This window comes from Nestor notabilis, unplaced genomic scaffold (genome assembly GCF_000696875.1).
Source record: "Nestor notabilis isolate BGI_N333 unplaced genomic scaffold, ASM69687v1 scaffold19102, whole genome shotgun sequence".
NCBI classification, from domain to species: Eukaryota; Metazoa; Chordata; class Aves; order Psittaciformes; family Psittacidae; genus Nestor; species Nestor notabilis.
In genome coordinates, this window is record NW_009917401.1 from 35562 (window position 1) to 55446 (window position 19885).

General features: G+C 36.9%; 1 protein-coding gene across 1 annotated transcript in view; it reads right to left on the reverse strand.

The window, feature by feature from the left end:
- The window catches only part of RGS7 (regulator of G-protein signaling 7), a gene marked incomplete at its 5' end in the record, with an annotated part of 124613 nt that overhangs the window by 11364 nt on the left and 93364 nt on the right, over positions 1-19885 (reverse strand). The window contains 7 exons of the mRNA XM_010009216.1: positions 463-552; positions 3570-3756; positions 11256-11381; positions 11883-11993; positions 13501-13562; positions 14306-14404; positions 15525-15599. Coding sequence (XP_010007518.1) covers positions 463-552; positions 3570-3756; positions 11256-11381; positions 11883-11993; positions 13501-13562; positions 14306-14404; positions 15525-15599 — 750 coding nt within the window. The remainder of the gene's footprint in view (positions 1-462; positions 553-3569; positions 3757-11255; positions 11382-11882; positions 11994-13500; positions 13563-14305; positions 14405-15524; positions 15600-19885) is intronic.

The window sequence follows — 19885 nt, forward strand, 5'->3', positions numbered from 1 at the left end:
GAAGCCCCTGTATTTATAGTTGAAATTAGAAGTTATTCATATGAATAGGATTGTTTCTAAACACATTCTGTGTATAGGTGGAATAAAGAGAACAACAATTATTACATAAGCAAACTTGAAAACATGAAAGACTATTCTTCTGGGATTTTATTTTATTTTTTAATGTATTTGTAAAGCACTTTGCAATTTAAGGTGCTTCATAACAGAGAAAACAGTACAATATGGGATGTAAAAATAAAAATAATTTTTGCTAGATTAACTCATTGAAACATGCCCACATGCAGGATATATACACATATATGTATATCGAACTCCTGTGTGTATGTGACCCTCCAAACACGCCAAGCTGGTCACCTACCAGATATCCAGTTGCACTGGCACAGGGGAGAGAAGACTGAGTATTGTTGCAAACATAACCACTGCTTTGCACAGTGGCAAGACAAAGGCAAGATGGACCAATACCTTTTTCTTGGCCTGTAGCAGCTCCTGGTAGGCACTGGATCGTATAAAACGAGGATAAGAATCACTTTTCATCAGTTTGTAAATGTGCTCCTGAAAGGGAAAGAAGGACCTGTTACTCCCATAAAAGAAGACGTAAGTAAAATAGAAGGCAGTCATATACGTTTCAGTGGAATGTACAGTGTGGAATGTATACCACCTAGCACTATTTTGAATAGGAAATCTTACAGGATAGCAGGTTAAGTTAGAGAGGATGTTCCCCGGCTACTCTTGAAAACATCCTCTGACAGATGTTTAGTTTGCTTTTCAGCTGACAATATAATAACGAAAATACATACGCAAATTGAAAACCAGTACCAGGCTAATTCAATTTCCAAGTATTTATTCTTCAGAGGCATATGAAAATTTGGAAACCCTTCTCCAGAAAACAAATGACACAGAAGTTTATAGAGCTTTTCTTTTTGGAGCATTCTCATTCCTGTGAAATATGTAAAACTAACAGTCTGTGATGTAGGACACTATAATTCTAGATCTACCTATAATGTTAAGAAAGAGATTTGTAGAAAAAGCTATCAAAATAGGAAATACTACCCAAAATACTTCTAAAAAATCCACTGAATTTTGTTAGCTATATCTGTTTTATTTTTTACTTAAACCCTACTTTTTACTATAGCAAACGCCTAGTAGCAATCAGAAAACAACAAATAAACAGTAAAATAAATACTGTTTCTCAGCTTGGTACTGCATAAATTAGAGAATAGGAAAAAAAAGCCCAAACAAAACCAAAAAACCACCAAACCACCTTGCTTGAAAATTAGGGCAAGGTTCAATTAAAGCAGTTTTTAAAATCTTGTAGTATTAGAAGCTCTAGAAATGATCCTAGGTGCCTTTCATTGTATTTCTTGCACTAAGGAGAGACATGCTGGTATATATTCAGAACTTAGGTTGGTTCATTTGGGGAGTTTTTATTCCACTCAGTTTCTACAAAAGCAGCCAATGCAGCCAATGGAGAGCAAAAAGGACTCTGCTCCTGTGCTACATATCAATGGTTAATGGGCATTAGAATGTTATTTCTATGCAAAAAACAATCCTGTAAAAGCAAGAATAAATTAGGCTGTATTAGTATTGCTAATGTACACATGAGCTGAGAACTGAGGTTGGATGTTACTTAGCACAATCAGTCTATTTTTACTTATGTATCACTCTCATTTGACATGGAGTTCCATGATGCCATCTTTCAAGTCCAGAAATGCTTTTCAAAACATTTTTAACCACAATTCAATGACCTGCTGACTGCCAGAATGACTTATAAGCAGTCTCTTCCCAACTGGCAAGCCATAAAGAGCCATTTTAGAGGCAGAGCCCTACCTCTGACAAAACCCTGCCACTTCAGGTGAGGTATTCAGTAAGAAGGTCCTAAAGCTTCAAGTCAGAACACCATAGGTACAGTCTGCCCCCTTTCCCAGAGAAATGGAGGCTTCCAGGTTCAAGTTGTATGCTGAACTGGATCACATAAGCAGAAGTCTGACAGGAGGAAAAGTCCTGCTTCCATAAAGACTGAATAATACTCCATGCCTTTCATAAATGTAGGGAGAAAACCCAAACCAGAGAGATCTGGAAGTAAAATGGTGTTGAAATTTTACACCTGTTAAAAAAACATAAATCAGATACTGGCGAGGAATTCAATTGTCCTTTACTGACTTAACCGCAAAGACATTTTTTTTAAAACCTTGCTAGATTGTTTATTTGTGTAGCTTATGTCTTTGCTGTGCTGTACATTCCTAACTCTCCTGGGGGTCAGCAGATGCAAGCAAAAACTGTGTTTGGCTGAAGGCGAAGTACTTCAAAACAGTGGGCATGACATAACGTCTAATGAAAACATTGTTGTTGCATTATAGGTTATTATTCTCATAATAGCAAAATGAAAAGGTGGCAGAATTATTCTCCCTCCTATTTAGGGCAGACACACTTTCCCATAAAGTAGAAAGCCCCGATTCAACTCCCTTCTCTCTGCTGTGGGACTTGCAGCACCATCTCCTGCCTCCCAAGATGATGACCTAATAATCAAGCTGTAAGAAATTCCGTAGGGATATGATCACAATCTCTCCTTTTGACACCATTTCACTCTGCATTAATAATTAAATTTTCATCATTCGGCTGCTGATGAAAAAGGAAGGATGGTACCAGCTACACTACTTTTACTGTGAATCCAATTCTTTTCTGTTGCTTTTCTCAGAAGCCTGCAAAGATGAAATATTAAGTTATAAGTCACATGAAGTGTCACATTTAATGCAGAAGTAATTGGTTTTTCTTCTGAGGAAAACTGAGATTCGTATTTTATCATTCCGTTTTTTTAACTTTTAATTCCAAACTCAAAAAAAAAAAAGGACTTTCACAAATACAGCTCTGGTGAAAAGTATCTTTTGATGATAGAATTCAAATTGTGACTAAATCAGACCCCCAAAAGACAAATAAGACATTTACAGACTGTTCTTTACTGCTGTAATACTGATTAGTGAAGAAAAGATCTTTAGGATCTTTGCCCCATGTTTTGTAGATAGTAGTTTAATAAGGTATAGAATATACAACATCCATGAAATATGGTACTTCTTCACAAGCTGTCACAAAATGTTATTTCTCACATGGGTCATATTCTATTCATGACAGGAACCTATGAGTCCTACAAATGGTAACAACACTTTTTGGATGTGCATTGCAAGAATTGATTTTGAGTCTGTTTCAAGGTAAGTCTTTCAGAGGCAGATCTTGAGAACTAAGAAATGGAGCAGGGAGGGAAACTTTTCTCTTAATGTGAATGAGTAAGAAATTTAAAAAAACAGGAACATGAAAATACCATTTTCACTGCACTAAATGCTGTGCTTTATTTGAAGTCCATTGAAGACTCTATATGAGGCAAAGAAGTTTCACAAAGAGCTTTAATAATTCATAGGCCTCATGAAAGAAAGAATGTTACCCATTTGCATTGCCAAAATGGCATTTTAAGAAGCAGTATTACCATTTAATTCGCAAATATATCTTATTCTTTTGTAAATATCTTTCACTAGACAACATTCTATTTCAAATGTCCCCAAACAGGATTGCAAACTGACCTGAGCATCTTCAAATGTGTATCTTCCAGGGTCCTTTACATTCTGCGTGGTTTTGTCGTAACTTTTTGAATCTAGATTGATAGCGCTGGGTGCACCTGGAGCAAGAAATTCTTGCCAGATTTCTTGGACGCGAGCAGGAACTTCACGGATAGGCCTCTTCTTCAGGTCCTCTACTGCTAACCAGAACCTGTGGTACAATAGAGCATCTTGACTTCCAATTCAGTATAACCATTAATGAAGCGTTTAAACTTTTCAGTGCTCTTAATTAAAAATAAATAATGAACTGAAGTTTTAATCTAAACCATGCTAAATTAAGAAAAATCTGTGATTTTATGTTGGGATCAGCATTTTGGTATACTGTCTTAGGCAATCCATCCACTTTGAGAAGCAATTATTACAAGCCTCTTCATGAGAAGGGTGGAAAATCCTTCATTACTTATGTATGGGTAACTTACTTATGGGAAGATTTTCATTTAACTGGAATTAAACTGAGATTTCATTTCACCTGAACCGCAAGGCTTATATTGCCTATAAATCTATTGCTTTTTGACATTCCTTCAAAAACTAATAAGAACTTATGTTCTTGCTATCTACACGAATCCCTCTAAGACCTGCTAAACTATAAACTCAGTAATTTTGTTACTCCTCAAATCACGTAGAAACTGGAAAAGCATTTGTTCTGCTCACTATAATTTGTTTTCTTTCTTCAGTATTGTATTCCTATGCATATTTTTATTAAAATGCTGAATGGAAGTACCCATTCTCTCTTTTCTGTTGAGAAAACCAACACTGAGCAGCAGGCCAGTTCTTTGTATCCTTTGCACTTTGCTCTGAAGCAGGATCACTAAAGAGGGTTTGAGTACTTTGAGAACACACCTGGCTAGCTATAAGTTTGATAATCACTTTTCATTTGCTATTATGATTGTTTTATCATTATTTCTTCTATGGGTGTTCAGACTAGTCCACTGCATAAACAATGCCTTGCTTACTCTTGTGTACTCTGTGAGATCAAACAGGTTTCTTAGATTAGTTAAATGAAAATGGGACGGGGGAACAATGGAAATGTACTCACACCCCCCCAAGAAAGCAAGAAGATACCACCCTCAGTCCAAATTCAAATATAGTTATTGCAACAACTCTTAAGAGAAGATAGTAATGCACAGCAAAGAAAACCTTACAGCATTCCTCCTGTAAGACATTCTTCACTTGTGATGATTGCAGAAAGCAATTAGTCCTTCATAGTCCTGTTTTGAAACTCCTTTGTAGCACAGATGGAAGGAGCCAATGCTCATTGCTCACAAGCCATTATAATCAGCATCACTCTACTGAGATGACTTTTAGGTATCTCTACACTCTTCAGTTTCCACAATATATAAGCACAATCTTTCTATCTATTGATCCCCTAAAATTCTGCAAGAGACAGAGAAGTAATATTGTCCCAGTTTTGCTAATGTATTAATAATGTAATAATGTACAATGGCTTCTCCAAGGTCACAAAGGGAGTCTATGCCAACAGAACTTCAGTTTCAAAAACGCAGGCTGCTCTGTGAACTGCAATGTGAACTGAACGTAGATCTGCACAGAGCCTGAGGACATATCATGAGAATCTGATGGCAATGCAGTAAGCATAGAGGCCTCATAACTTAACTTTAAAACTGCACAGCTCACAAACTCTAATTCAGTTCACTGTCAAATTTAGGCAACCTACTTTGGTTTCCTTAAGCTGCTTTCGATATTTGCATTTAAAAGTGTGTATCCTGCAGTGCTTACCCCTTCAAATGCATCTTCTGGGACTGACTGATTACTCGTATGTGTCAAAGTCAGGTAAGGAATAGAAAAATGAAAGGGAAGGTTGTTCTTTGTGAAAACAGGGTCTAGCTCAAAGCTGTCACATTCTTGTTTGTTCCATTATATCACTGCCAATACTTCTGGCAGTCACTGCAAACATGCCTTAGGATGCTGTTTTCTTTTGCAAGCAACCTCTTTCCATATAGCAGGTTATGCTCAAATATGGGGAAATAGATGGAAGATAAATTTAACTTATTTGAGGACACATTCAGCTTCCAGCATAGAACAGGCAGGTTGTATAGACAGATCCTTAGAGGCTGAACACCATCTCTTTGATGGAATAGTTTTATTTTACCCTCCTAACATTATCATTCGAAACCCCTATTGAAACTGTGAGGTTCAAAATATAGAAACGTCTGTAAAAGTGGGAAGAAAATGCTGATTTTTGTGATATGTTATGTCTAGGGTGCTTTACAGCCAACATACTTTTTAACATTTTAATCTACTTACTGATCTTTCAAGAAAAAAATGCCTGCCCTCCTCCCACAGAGTTGAAGTCAAATATGCAAAGTTAGGAAATTCCAGAAATAAGGCTGCCACTTCTTGCATTTTCAAAAATAACTTTTCTGAATATCCCATGGCAACCAATAGTACAGATTAAGCTGAATTGGAATCTGTGAGACCTCAGCACAGGGCCTTGAGTCAAAAATGCTCCTAGTCCCCTTTTACAGCTCTCTGCCTCATGAGGTGTATCCAGAGCAAGCGAAGACTTCTGCAGCAAACAGCATGCAGTGTGCAACAGTAAATATGTGTAATGGTAACAGAGGGGAGAGGGGGAGCTCAAGTATATTTTCTGGACAATGATATACAGACAGCGCAACTTCGTGGAAGGAGCTAGAGCTCAGTCCTTTGATGAAACTCTGTATCTTCTGTTGATGGAGGCTTGCTTCTGCCAGGGAGACCCTCTCTAGAAGCTGCTCAGTACCATTTGAACAGAGACCTGAGTAGCTGGGTCTAAATCTTACTGTTGTCTTCTGTCCCAGCATTTGGGCTGCCACACACTGGGTCAGACAGCAGACGTGTAGCTGAGTGACAGCGTATAGCATATGACAGTTATACAGCCAGCCACATGACGTGGTAAGTCTCATGTTGCAAGACATCTTAGGGATTATGTCCTCCAGCTGGATTACTTTTAAAGTGATGCTGGCCTTGCCAGATATGAAGCACAGCTGCAATACGGGTTCTGTCCCATTAACTGACCTAAATGTCAGATGCAGCTATCAGCAGATCCCAGATCAAGCTAATCAGTTAAATTTAGCACACAGGAAGACAGAGTGAGAGGAAGGCTGCAGTGGTTCTCCACAAAATGTGTAAGGTTTAGGCAGTGTGAAGACAATGAAGTGGGAATTATGTGGGCTTTGCACCCAGTACATGTAACATGACAGGTCAGGGAACAGATCCTTCAGCATTTTCAGTAAAAGCAAACAAAAACTTTAACAAACTCCATGGAGAAAATCAGCTACCATTTTTTTTAGGAGCAGGAAAGACTACTCTCTGATTCCTAGAGTCCACCTTCTTGTCAAGTGCAACATCAAGCTTCAACACATGGTAATGCTGAAGATCTTCAAGATAATGACAGAGAAAAACATTAAATCTTGCAACTAGTTCCTTATTATCTAATCTGCAGAAGTGGCAACATTGTTAGGACTTGGAGTTTAAGCTTGAGTCTGAATTAGAAATAAAGCACAGGCAATTTCATTCTTGAGGATTAAATTTTGGTCAAGTTATTAGCACCCAAAACAGGTCCTCATAATCAATGTAATGAACAGTGTGAAGGATAAACATTACCAGTTGCCACATTGTGTGGGAAAGTGTCATTACCAACACCTCTGTTCAGACTTGCAGGACAAACATCAAGGACAGTTAATCAATCTTCATACCTTATAATACACAGAACACCTCCACGATCAGACAAGACAGAAATGTTTTGCATTTAAAGTCATCAAGAGTGGTGATCAGTAATAAAAAGCAAAAAAAAAAATAAAAATGAAAGTGATTCAGGCTGTATTAAAAAGAAAACCTCTTGCGCCATTCTCCCTCCTCTCTAGTAAAAGCATTGGCATGGTGTTACAAAAATAGCCAGAACCACTGAAGTAAGTTAACCATAAAATTAAGCACTATGCCTGAAACACACTGAGGCACAACTGCAAATGTTCAGTAGTGTATATGTTGGGGTTTGTTTTTTTTTTTCTACAGGACATAATGGAAGCCTTTATGTCTACGTACAGAACATTTCTACAACTTTAATGGATGAGTCCAAAATAACCACCTCACAAAATCTCACCCTGCAGGGGGATGGTCAGAGAAAATTAATTGAGAGAAAACATCTAAATCTAGCTAACTTTTTAGTCCCATCCCTCTTTTCTGGGAGAAGCAGAACTCTAAGCCCCTATTCCCTATTTACTCATACATTGTGGAAGCTAACGAATAAGAATCAAAGGAAGGGGCAATGGGGGGCAGTGGCTTTTCCTTTTGCGCATCACAGAAGATGTGCTGTTACCATTCTCCCTTCACTAACCCAGAGGCTTCTGCAGTCTTAGTTCTGCCTTGGAGATCACGCCTACTGCAATACTGTGTAATGACTTGGACAGGCTTTCAAGTTGGCAGACCTGAAATGGCAGACCGTTTAGATCTAGGCTGCTGTACCCACAAAACAATGACTGGGGAGCAAAATTACAGTGAGTATATGAATACTAACTTTCCAAAGAATTCTGCAGCACTACAGAAAGCAAAGATATGGAGAGGAATGGGGATTTTCTTTCTTTTCTAAAGAAATTAGGTTTACTGGTGCCATATTGCAACAAGATTCACTTCATTATCTTGCTCTCTTTGAAAAGTCTTTTTTCAGTACTTGGACAGCTTTTGTGACCACGCTTGGTAGCACTGGATCATGCCCAAACTTAAGTCTTGCGAATTTTCAACAATGGTCACCATTTTTGTAATAGGCAGGGGGAAATTTATAAATCTATAATTCAACTCATATGTTTCATTAACTCTTTGTTTTGTGTAGTGAGCAGCATGCAAAGCAATCCCTCCCAAAAATCTGCATGGTAGCAAGAGATTACAAGTCATAGCCTGCATTAGGTGAATGCAGAATCCAAACTGGGGGTTAGCAAACTTCAGTCACTGTAATGAACCTACCACACTAACAGAACTACTTAGAGAGTTTTATTCCTTTGCTATGCTTTAAAACACCCCATTAGAGAGCGAAATACTATTAATCCCAATTTACAGGCGAAGAAAAAAGCCCTGGGATAGAGTAAGGTGAAACCTGTTTGCATTCCTGATCATTATACAGCTCTTAGTTTTAACTCACAGCTTAAGTTTCTTCATCTTTGTTCTGTTTCTTAAGACAGGATCTATATCCAATAAGAATGAGATTCTCAGGCAGCTTAGACACTCACAGTTCAAGTTAATGAAGTAGTAACACTGGGACTTTTAGCTGTGTAACATAATCACACTTCAATAGAAAAGATGAATCTGGTAGACTTATTTCACAGTTTCAGTATTTCTTTCACTGAAGTGAGGTGGGAATCTTATAATCAGCTAACACTGAATCTCTCTGAAGTGTCTGCAGTCCCCTGCTGTATCCTGTGTACTGCACTTTGTAGGTTGAATCCAGGGTCCCAGATGTCTATCTCAGTGCAGGTTTCATGGTGCTTGTTGTAAATCATCATTATTAGATCTGTTAAAAGGACAAGAGTCAGCTACTGACTCGAGTTCACTTTGTTGGAGTGGGAAGATGTGGATAGAAATTAATCTTTTCCTCAAGGTGGCTGTCAAATACCAAATAACCCCCCCAAAAAAACCCCAAATTGCCACAGTGGTGTTAACAGGTGAGCAAACACGTAAGTGATCTTTTCAGTTTAAGGTTTATTCACATATAATGCTTGAAAACATCAAGCTTTTCATTTCTTTTACTGAGATCTGTAACATTTTGACTGCCATACAGAATAAGCTTTAAAGCTGACTTTACTGTGTGAGCCTAATACTGGATTGATTTTCCTTATCTTTTGAGAATTTATGAACATAATTCTGAACTTGTGAGATAGTTTTCCTTCAGCTAATCATCACAGAAAGCACCTTTTCAGTGCAAGTTTGATTCCCTGCCTGATTCTTCCGAGGGACAAACTTTAAGCTCATATTCACCATTGCTCAGATACTATAATTTATAATGCCAGTACAAGAATTTAGAGAGAGAGACAGAAGAGTAGATGGCATGTCAAGGAATGAGCTCTGGACAAATTTCTCTAGGAATTTTTCTGGATCAGTCCCTTTCAGTTTGCCTGTGGTTAGTGTTGCAAATAGGATTAGAAGAAAGAGCTAGGGATTATGCGGGTAACAGTCTAGTTGGCAGAGAGACAAATTAATCACAGAAAAGCATAAATTGGAGCACATGCTGAGTGGGACAGGTTCATGTTTGAACAGCTGCTCTGCATAAGGAATTACCAGGATGCTTCTGAAATAATGAAGTTACCTTTTCTTTTCTTGGTATTATTCTGATTTTTAAAATTTCATTTCACCACTTGGATTTTTTTATTAAAAAAAATAATCTGTATCTGTCATTGATGAAGTTATCAACATACACATATAGATCAGGCCATATTTCCATGGGGGTAATGACAAACAAAGCAATTGGAAAACATCATAAGGTCTAGAGTATCTAATATATATTTATGATGCAAAATTCAGTGTTTGAATATGAACATGGTCAGCCTGTTTGAATTCAATGTTTGAATATGAACATGGACACCTGCAGTTATTCTGCTGACAAATTTACATGAACAACAAGGAGGTCTGTGCAATTACCCAGGATTTATGAACCAAAATTACAAAATGCTAAATGGGTCTTTTAAGATGCTACATAAACGTAACTTTATTATGAATGGCTACGCTGCACCACTTTGGACTGAGAACTGACATAGAAAAAAGTCATTTACAATTTTTCTGAGCTCTAGAATGTGTGCAAATAGGATTTTATACTCCTTATGCTATTGGTAAATGGGAAGTGATACAGATGACATTTGACAAGAAGGCGGAATAAAGAAAAAATATGTCATCTATGCCTTTTTTACTATGTGCAATTTGACTTATCTATAGAAAGGCTGTTATTAATCCTTCTGAAATAATTCTTACCAAAAAATGTCTTCCTTAGAACAGCAGTAGCAATATATGCTATTAGCCAGTGGATGGACTATCATTGCTTAGAATCAAATAATTGTTCTCCTTCACTTAAAAGTAATTCCGTGTATGCATTTCAAAAGGAAATAGTATTTAAGCCTTATGCACTAGCAACACCTTTCCTTTTTGCGATTATTGAGGAATCTGAGAGCTAGCTGTCACACATACTGCTTCTGTTGTGTTAGACCCACGAGTACTAGAATCTTGGAGATATTCAAAAGACCAATTGTCTCCAGAAACCTGACCAACAATGAGTCTGTGAATTTTACTTTAAAATCCTTTATTTATTTTTTAACAAATTCTCTTTTTTAATTCTACTGTTCTCATAATATTGGATTAATAAAAAATACTGAACAGGCTTTGAACAGGTCAATGTTTTAAACCTGTTTAATAAAATGAGCTGAGAGAAAACCTCTTACATGGGTAGTTTGACCAAAACTTGGACATGAATGGGACAATATGCTTCACTTTAGTCTCCGCTTAACTATATTAATCTTCCCCTCAACCTGAATATGGGAGCAGGCGGCAGTGTGCATGAATGGATTCTGAGAGGTAAGACAGGAAAATTTTTTAAGGGTTCAAAAAATAAAAAACATCAGACAAAGAAAAGCCCAATGTATCTTACAAGCTAGTAAAAAATAGATTAATCTCATTTACCTTAAATTTTCTGAACTGAATTCTGACTCCAGGAATTTGAGAAACTGCTCTCTTCCCACAGGGTCTTTCAAAGCTTCATCCATGCCAAACCCCCACCGTTTCACCCTCTGTTGTCCTGGCTCTTTGCTACAGAAGAAAAAAAAAAACACAGAACGCACAATAAGCAGTACTTCAGTATTCTAATACTCTCTGTCTGTAATTTAGACCAAGTCCTAAAGTTCAGCCACAGATTTCTCACCTTCCAGATTGCTTTTCACTTTCCAGATTGCTCATATCTGTGCAATGTTTAGAGATGAGCAACCAGGCTGTTAGTACTTACACAGGATGAAGTTAATATACATGCATTTACACAGAAGAATAAGGACTTCCAAGTAGGAAATCCTATCATATTTTTAAAGATGTCTTTTTTCCCCCCATTGGACCCTCAGAAACTTGTTAGTGTAACTTTTATACAGATTTATTAATCCATAGCTCTTCTCATTTTATGAAACTGTAAAGCTGCAAAGACCAAAAGGATACTGCATTGCCCTTTTGCCTCAGTATTTTCCTACTTCTGTCTGACATCTTCACGTTTCAAGAAAAGCCTGTTATAGCCCTTAGTCCAAAAGAAGAAATAAAATTATATACCTTGCCTCCAGTTCCCAGAAAGTGGTGTCATCTGATATCCAAGGGTTTGAGGGATCAGGGGGCACAAGAAAAGGATCATATTCCAAATACTGCTCTGTATAAGCTAATAGACTAGGAAAACAAAAGAATCAAACGTTGTAATGTCAGGAGGTGAGGAACCTGATCAGTTTACCCAGTTAACAAGTTAGTTGCATCAACTGAACCATGGTAACTGGGTTTGCACACACTAAAAGTCAGCTACAAGCTCAGGTTAAAGTGGGTCTGCTCAAGCCTTTTAAAAGTGGACCCCTGAAGAAGGAGGGGTGGCACAGGTCTTTTCAAGAGCTGAAATAATATAAAATAAATGACAAACTTCCCCATTACTTCTACATAGCGCCTTTTGGGGGTCCTTCAGGCACTAATAAATTAAATCAAGCAACCTCTTCCATGCACATTTGCTTTCACAAAGGAACATGTTTTATACCCCTACAGTTTTAATTATCAGTTCTTTTAAAACCTGTTCTAAAACACAGCATGCTATTCAGGTCATATTTATTGGCCCTGCAGCTGCTATGACTCCTTTCTTCCTCTTTTAAATACACTTAATATTTTTATTATTTCCCAATCAAATGGCACTACTCTCAAGTGTATTGCTTTCCAAAAAATGCCATTTTTTTTCCCCAGAATTTCTTTGGTATTCATGAATTGGTCTGACTTAGTTGAAAAAGTTTTGCTTGTATTCTGGTAATTTACATCTCGCATGCCCTTATTCCTCCTTTCCATTTCCTTTTGCCCCATAATTATTGAAAATTCTGGACAAATGAGGACAAATATTCTTTCTTTTCATTCCTATTTATATTATATTTAGTCTCTATTTCTATTGTTACTGTTCAGTGAAAACATATTCTTAACCTGTTTTCTTTATATATATGTGTGGTTTGAAGTTTATGCATACATACATGAATACAAGTAGACACACAAACATATACGAGAGGATGAAGAACCATTTGTATTTGGCTTAATTTCCTTTACTACATCTTACGTAGCTCAATTTTCACTATCTCTGTACTTGATGAGTAAAATAGAGCATTCCTTTTCCCTACCCCTTCACTACATATGCTGTAGTTAGCCTTTCCAAGGGGCTTTTTGTTCTATTTGCTTTCTAGCCCATTCCTGACAAATTTTGGTATCATACGGAGAAAGATTCCTACTAGTGTTACATCCTCTTACCCAAAGTAAGCTCAGACTCACCTTGTTCAAGCACCAAGCTCCTCACCCAGACAGCTCTACCAATCAGTTGCCTTGCTTTATCAGTTATTGCCCTTTTGAAATATCAAAATGGTAACCCCAGACCTATTTCCATTTAGCTTCCCTGCCAGTGCAAGGTTAAACTTGTGACCACATGGTCAGAGGCTCTTTCAGTGACTTTTGGGTTTATCAGAAATGTATCACAGAATATCTGGGCCATCTTTTATCAGTAAAGAATTTCATACCTTCCACTTAAAGTAAAATCTCAACTGTTATATATAGGAAACCTGAGCTCCCTTGTTCCTCTTTCTTTGAAGCTATTTCATACTGTCATTTTCCCAATAGTTATCAGTCTAATTGAAAAAAGCAGAAGATATGACAATATACTTACCTCTCTGCAACTTTTGACATTTTTAATCTATGTCTGTCTAATTGCATTTGCCAGTGCTTAATCTGCAAAAGAGGAAGGCAAAGAGTTTTGTGAGCAATTCATTGTTTGACACTATTTCCATAACTTTTTATTAGGGCTGTAATTTAACCTTAATTTAGTTAGGGCACATAAGAGAAATATATTTGAGTTAAAACAACCATTGGAGTTCTAAAATAAATGAAATTTTCCATCAAAGAGAGAATATCACACAGAGACAAAAAAAGGACCCAGTATAGCATTTTCACTAAAGGTTCATCAACTGAAATCCAATTAGCCTTTTTTTTTTTAGATTTTTGAAGAGAACTACTAATTCTTTTGACATTTACTTTCTCCTAACTCTTAACACCTTAGGAAAGATCCATGAAGCATTAAGAGTAGATAAATGTGTGAACCTGTATATGCATACATGGAGAGGTAAACATACTCCCAAACCTTGAATGAGTATTAAAAAGAAAAGCAAGCTGTCTGCTGCTAAAGGGGCTAATGGGCTTAGCTGTGCAAAGAGCCCACAAACTGGCTTGCCTGCTGCTTACTGCCTTTAAGTGTGCAATGCAAGACATAAAAAATGTCAGGGTTTGTCTCCTTAGTTTTAATAGCAGTTACACACCTAAATCTGCACATCCTGAAACAAGGAAAAGATCTACTAAACATCTGCTAGATCTGTTGAGAACAACAAAAAAATTGTGAGTTATGATAATTTTTGGTTTAATACCTACTTTCCTAAAAAGGTCATTTAAAAGTACATGTTTGCAGTTATTTTTCAAACCTCTTCGTGTAGTTCATCTTCTGTGGGTGGCTTAGTCTCTGGTACTGGTGTGTGGGTAGGGCTGTGACTTCGAATGTCGTTTTGTAAGCCATAGACAGACTACACAAAAACATGGAACAATGACAGTTACTTTCTGACACTGCTTTCTACACATAGCCATAGTAACTGTGACATTTAAATACAGTGTGCTCAAGAAGTTGGACAAGATCATCTTTTCGTAAAGAAACTGCAAGTAAACTGCACTCAGATAAAATTGTGCCTTTGTACCATGGTGTAAAATAAAGACTCCCCACACCCCACAATTTCATAATGCCATAGAACACAGGATCTACTTTTATTAAGTCTTTATTTAAGAGCATAGTAAACATAGTCTTTGTTTAACAGCATAGTAAACAAATAGTAAAAGATTTGATGACACTGAGAGGCAGTTATTATGGTAAGTGGAGATGACCGCTAGGAAAAGAAGAAACAGTATCCTGGAATGTAGGCAATCACAATGGTTTATTTGGATGACTCCAAATTTGCAATTACTACTTGGTAAATTACACTAAACTTGACCTCTCACTAAAGTAAACAAGTAAAGCTAGAACTTTCTCTAAATCCATGTTCCTTTTTAAAAAATATTTTTCCATGGATTGACAGGAACATACACCTCAAAGGAAGTACTTTAAATTTGGAGTCAGTATTATGACACAAAGGATTTGAAAGAAAGTGTTGTTCCAATTCATCTATACATCCCTAGAGAACTCATACTGTTCATGTCTGGATCCTAATTTAGATGAAGCTAATTTCCTCCACAATTTCTGGTCAACCATCTGGGGCATAATTGTAAACTAGAGACACCCTTTTCATTAAGACCAGCACAAGAAGAATTACTGTTATAGTTTACACTGCACTTTAAAGTTATTTTTCCTTAATTACTGACAGGAACATTTCAACATGCCCTATTCAATCTACAGAACAATATGAATAAAGCACGCAAAAATAAATTTTATTTTCATATTTTCTGTGTATTTCTCCAAAGACTTTCTTAAGTGATAGCATTTACTTAGTATTAGAAAATTTGTTAATACTGGTTTATTTAAAAGCTTATGAAATGATAACATAGGTGCATGTATTTGTTCTTTGCAGCTGTAAGAAAAAATTGTTTGAGGAAATTATGGAACTTCATGCTATAAATTACCCCAACCTCCTGCTTTGATATAATAACAGTACTTACCTTTCTTGTTTTATGTGGATTTCTCATTCTTGAAGATTTTTTTATATCCACTTCAGTAGTGTTTACACATCCAGGCTATTAAAAGAAAAAGAAGGGAAAGCACAAGGATAAAAATTGTGAAAGAACTCCATACTATTTTCATGGAGATACTCCTCTTCGGTTTGTAAGGCCAAGAAAATAAATAACCACAGGCATGTAACAATTTGAAGTCTTTCTGCAATAGTTCCAAAAATCTAAATAACACTTAGTCTCAGGAAGCATCTCAATCACCATTCTGCCTGGCTTCTTTTAAGAGAGAATCTTCTGCTTTACAGCCTTGTTTGCTGGACCCTGCGATGGTTTTTAGGACAAGTTTTACTGTATATGCTGAAAGTACTGAAAGCAATGTACAGAGGAGCAGAAAATATCCAAATACATACACACTTGAAGAACAAACACGTGCCAACTAAAATTAAATTGCTATTTGGGCATTTCAAAGTAAGACACTGAAGACCACACGCTTAATGCTCATGACATTGTGAATTTGAAATAAAATAAATTCTGATGATAACAGAAATGTTTCTGTTTTGTTTTGACACAGAAGCATAAAATTTGCATTCTAGCTGTCTCCTCCAAGCATGGTTGACCTAATGAGACAAAATAAATAAAATTGTGCATTACCCACCTCAGCTGTGAACCCCAGGCTCCTTTCAGGAGCATCTGGTTTTGGATCACGTTTTAAAAGATGACCTTATTTTAAAACAGGTAAGAAAATGTGCCAAAATGAGATTTGTTTCTTCCAAAAAGAAAAGAAAAAGACTGGCAGTCTAAACAGAATTACTCTCGACACATCTCATTTGGCCTTAAAAGATTCCTTCTCACGACTCTGTAGCATCCCAAAGGACACAGGTCCTCTAGTTTCCCATAATTCATCTGCCTTTGACACTTCCGTCTAAGCACCAGCTCTGTGCAGAAGTCTGTTCTTTAACCATTGCTGGAAACAACTAATAATAAGTGTATGCTCTCAGGTGAATTTTACCTATTGATTTTACAGGGATTACAATTTCTACTGAGAGTGGGAAGTACAAAATCTGCTCTCTAGCAGGAGCAAATTTTTAGTGAAAGTAGCTTGGGGTTTTTTAATGAGAGTAATAGATGTAGAATTTGCTTGCCACGCAACCAAGCTGGACTTCTTATCACACTAGTGATACAAACTTTGTCTTCTTATCATAATGTAAAATGCTTGATGTGGCTGCAGGTCTTCACAGACAAAAATTTTAAACATTTTTTACATATGCAGAACCAAGAAACAAATATGTTTCTTTAAACAGCCCAGGGATACTTTGCCTCAGGAAAATATTTTAAATAACAGACTGATTTGTTTTTATCCGGTATTTTTAAATTAATAAGTTATTCTTTTAAAGTCTTACATTAATGTGTGTTTGGTCATACCACATTTGCAGTATAAACAGTTCCTTATCACTAAGAATAAAAATAGGCACTTACATAATATTCTCAAGACTGCATTGACATGCCTATTGAACTAGATTACGGAAGGTACCCTTTGTGCTTGTGAACAAAAATGGTGGTTTCTAAACTCAGAATAACATGTAACTCTCAAAGACAATGACAAGTTGAAAAATACAAAATTCTTCATGATGGTCAATTTAAAGGCAGAAAGCAATTTCACAGGGAGTATACCGAGATACAAAGTCAAAACCAAAACAACGCATCTACTTTAGTACCATGGTAGCAGCCGGCAGTGAAGAAGACATGGGCTTTTAACAGTATCCACGGCCCTTAAATGAAATTATTTGAATAACAAGCAACTTACGTAAGGCACAAATCCATAACTTGTTTTGGTTTCAGATATGGTTGGTTAAAGCATGTCCTAAAAATGGAAAGAACAAAAGGAAAAGCAGGGCCAGGGAGGGAGGGAGCATAAACCTGATGCAAAGTCTCTTCTTTTCAAAGATTTCAAGTCCACCAGCAGTAAATTGGTATGAACAGATCTAGCACCATGCCCACATGATTTACATTGCAGAGCTGTGCAGATTGATGTGAGGGAATAAGGAATTCTGAGAGATTTTTAGGAATGAAACAAGGGTGAAGCCTTTTCTGGTTGGAAAGAGACCCAGCCCAGTACTGAACTTCTCCAGCATCTAATGGATTCTTACTGACACCTGACTGCTTAAAACCTCTCACACCGATGTAAAGCTTCTGCAGCATACTTCAGAAGGGGGACTCATGAGAGGCTATGAGGGCAGAAATTAGACCACGCTGTGACTGAAGGGAAGCTGACAGGAGAGCAGCAGCAGCCGGAAGGTACAGGCAGGGAAGCATAAGAAAGGTTCAGTGCAAAAGGGAAAGCAGCTAAAGGGTGTATCACTACTCTGACAAACTGGGATAACAGTAGGAGTTTAAGACATATACCCCGACGATTATACAATACTGATCTCATAATTTGATTTAAATTATATCACTGAAAGTACCTAATGTGATCAGGGCCACAGTTCATGTTTTCTTCTCAACTGAAGAATACTTGTTAAAATAATACTTGATAAGAGATGGAATTTATTGTTTCTCTGGTGCTGCCACACTTCATCTGTCAATTTTTAGGAATAAATAGCAAACATGTTTTCAATTAAAACAAACACAAAAGCTTGCATTATTTGAACATTTTGATACAATAACTGAGTCATTCTGGGAAAACCTTTGCTGGACAACATTTTATTTTATTCGTATGCCCCCATTAACATAATAAGCATGTGTTTGGATACAATTACATCCAGCTGTGTTTTCTTTTTGTGTTGCCTTTTTAACTGGACTACCATAGTTCAAACAGTGAAATGACTGTCAGAGTGCTTTGCTGCAAGATTCCGATTTAGTGTGTAGTATATAATTTGCATACTAATACCATAAATAGTTTTCAAACAGATTTCCTGGAGGACTTGAAACCTCTTCTATATGTGTAAATAGAATACTTTTTTCTTTCACAACTAACATTCTGTATGAAAACTGTCCCCTCTCCAGACACACGGAGGAAAATCTTGTGACCTTGTTGAAATTATTATACGGCAAGATCATAACTAGTATAGAAGTTGTCCCTCATCTGTTTTTAAATACCTGGCTGAAAAACTGTCATATATTCAAAAGAAACTTAGTTTCTTTTCATCCATCTGTTAGCATGCTCTTATCTCAAAGTACAAATGCCATTGTATTAATTTACAGCAAAGGACATGTCAGTCCAGTTATGATTAATTCACTGCTGAGATAAATGGATGCAGATAAATAATATGAAAACCCACACATAGAATATTTTTTAATTGCTACTTCGATTATTGGATAATCACATTAGTCTGAATTCCAAGCAGCACAACTTTCTGGTGATGCTTGCTAGAAGGCTGCATGATAGGATTCCGCCAAGAAACACAGAGGAAGAAGAAAGCCTGTTCTGCAACCAGTGGTGGTCCAAGAACTTACATGCTTGGATCTGGCTACAGCCAACATTTAAAAACAACAAGAACCTGAGAGAATGTTTCCTTAAAAAAATCCACTTGATATTCATAATCTTTCCCTGATAACTGTGGCAACAGTGAACGAATGAATGAATTAAGCACTTGTAACAGTGCTAACAGTGAATTAATTTTTTGATACCTGTAGCAACTCTTTGGAAGAATTTGTTTTTTACATCAAATGGGATGCTTTGCCATGGTACATTTCCACCCAAATAGTGCAGAATACCTAATATTTATTGTCTGTTTGCTGTACAAAGTTGCACACTCCAAGGGCCCCTTTTATTGCCTGGCCACATAGCCAACATCAGTTGCTGTCAATACCTTTTTGTGAAAAAATCTCTTTGGTATGATGTATTTGTAATTCTAGTAAGTGTGAAATCCTCAACAGAAAGTAAATTCATGTTTACAGTGACATCAGTTTAAGTTTGGTGTTTTTTTCTTTCTTAAAGCATATTGCAATTTAACTGTGAATTTATTTAAGCCACAATAACCAGAAGTTTTTTTTTGTATCTGACACAAATACACCCATGTATGTGGGAGGGAATAAGCTCATAGATTGCAATAGGCTAGGAACTGTCTGTCTATATTGCTGCTCTGCAGAAAATGATCTGAGGGAGAAGCTGAACATGAGTCAGCAGTATGTCCTTGCAGCAATGCAGACAAACCACATACCCAGCTGTACTAGCAATTGCACAGCCAGCAGGCAAAAGAAGTGGTTATTTCTTTCTGCTTGGCATAATGAGGATACATCTAGAATACCAAGACTAGTTTTGGGCCCCACAAACTACGTAAGAAATATATTCAAAATGGAAAATTCCAGTGAAGGAAAAGACTTTCTTCTGCTTGCAAAAGAGGAGCGACAAC